We start from the raw sequence: 2,145 nt of genomic DNA, 5'->3' as shown, positions 1-2,145 counted from the left end.
GCCAACAGAACAGTTTAGTTACAAAGTTGTAAAACAAAGAAATGATTACTCAGTGATGCACTGCACATATGTATATAAATACCTTCCTGATTATTTGTATTTACTGTGAAAAGTGTTGTGTTTACATCTTCATGTATAATGTACATACAGTAAATGAACATTTTTAACAAAAATTAATGTCCATGTAATCATGAAAGTTGATGTGTATATACACTGTAACTCCAATATAGCGCGGTCAATGGGGTCCAAGCCGGGAAACAGCGTTATAAACGGATCCGCATTATAAGTTTTGAGCTAATTTATTGCAGGGGGCTATAAACAACGGTGTACTATAGCCTATAATATAGGTCCTGTTTATTGCAATCCTGTGTTGTCATCCACACATACATGCATATAAACCAAATGGTATCGTTAACAGTTAACATACAGCTTTTCTAATGTGGACATTTATCCGATAAAGCAGGAGACCCCCCCCCAAAGAAGTGGTGCCCTCTAAAAGATTTTTCACTGGGCGGATATTTGCCCTCTGACTGTTTTTGATTGGGCGGAGAACTGCCCTCCTTCTGAAAAATAGAGGCAATGATTGAAGTGCACAAAACGAAAGGTATACAAAGGAATTTCTGGGGCTTGGCATCCCTTACCTCACCCTTTTGGCTGGAAGGTGTACCTTTCCGAAGCCCAAACATCTGTCGAAACCAACCAGGTTTGTAACGTGTAACAGTACATTGTAAAATAGTTAAAATACATAAGAGTATCATTAACACTAAAAAAATAATCGAGATTGTATGAACTTATCAATGGTAAATAATTGTAATTTTGCGTCAACAAGTGTTGGGAATTTTTTCAAGGAAAATAGATTTAATTTTAATGTTGTGTCCTTGATCATTTTGGCATAATTGATTGTTAACATCAGCAAGACTTACAGAATATCTTTGTCGAGCCGAGCAAGAAAATCATTAAAAAAGTAGTTAAACTACAAGCAAGTGCATATGAAAACTACTGTCGCTCTCATTAGGTCGTGGTCTTAAGAATGAAGAAATGAAGAGGGTGCTTCAATCCTACATTGAGTGGCGAGAAGACGAGGACGAAATGGACATGACTGAGACAATGACGACGGCAAACGACATGAATGGGACTGGGACTATGACGACGACAAACGACACGAATGGGACTGCGACTATGACGCCGGCAAACGACACGAACGTGACTGTGACTACGACGACGGCAAACGACACGAACGTGACTGCGACTATGACGACGGCAAACGACACGAATGGGACTGCGACTATGACGACGGAAAACGACATGAATGTGACTACGACTATGACGACGGCAAACGACAGGAACGGGACTGCGATGATGACGACGCCATATGACATCGACATGACTGAGACGATCACGACGACATGCGACACGGTCACGACTGAGACGATGGCAACAACATATAACACGGACAAGAATGAGACGATGACGACGACTAACGACATGGACACGACTGAGACATTTGCGACGACATAAAACAATGACAAGACTGAGACCACGGCGAAAACATTCGACAAGGACACGACGGAGATGACGGCGATGACATACGACACGGACACAACTAAGAAGATAACGACAACATACGACACGGTCAAGATTGAGACGATGACGACAACATACGACACGGACATGACTGAGAAGACGACATACGACACGGGCAATTCTGAGACGATGACGACGACAAACGACACTGAAAAGACGACGACGATATATGACACCTACAGGACAAAGACATACGACACGGACAATACCAAATTGACTGGAGAGGAAAGTCCTGTTGAAGCTGGTATTCGACTTGAAAGTGTTATTTGTAAGGAATGTTTTAACATTAATTTTAGTATATGTTTTGTTTAAAATAGTTGTAAAATTATTTATAACAGATCATTAACGCCTACCTCCATCATTTAGCTATGGTGCATTACGCAACATCTTGTCATCGGGTATTAGCGTTACCCAGCTACCTGATGATGATGTGGATGGCGGGTAATCTGGATACATGGAGGTTCCGGAAGGTAGATTAAATACGTAAAAGTCGATGAAACAGTATAAACTTAGACCTTTTATTGTTACAGAACGTTTTTAAGACAAGTGGTACAGTAATGT

The 2,145-nt window shown here is 40.9% G+C and overlaps 1 protein-coding gene across 1 annotated transcript; it reads left to right on the top strand.

The window, feature by feature from the left end:
• The first annotated feature begins 1,038 nt into the window (after positions 1-1,038).
• LOC127849648 (uncharacterized) lies at positions 1,039-1,518 on the top strand. The gene has a single exon (XM_052382393.1). It carries the CDS (start codon positions 1,039-1,041, stop codon positions 1,516-1,518), a length of 480 nt encoding a protein of 159 aa, XP_052238353.1.
• Positions 1,519-2,145: the final 627 nt, after the last annotated feature.

Source organism: Dreissena polymorpha, chromosome 11, assembly GCF_020536995.1.
Source record: "Dreissena polymorpha isolate Duluth1 chromosome 11, UMN_Dpol_1.0, whole genome shotgun sequence".
NCBI lineage: Eukaryota > Metazoa > Mollusca > Bivalvia > Myida > Dreissenidae > Dreissena > Dreissena polymorpha.
Note: the sequence above shows the minus strand (reverse complement) of the source record. Positions and strands in the feature narration are given on the sequence as shown.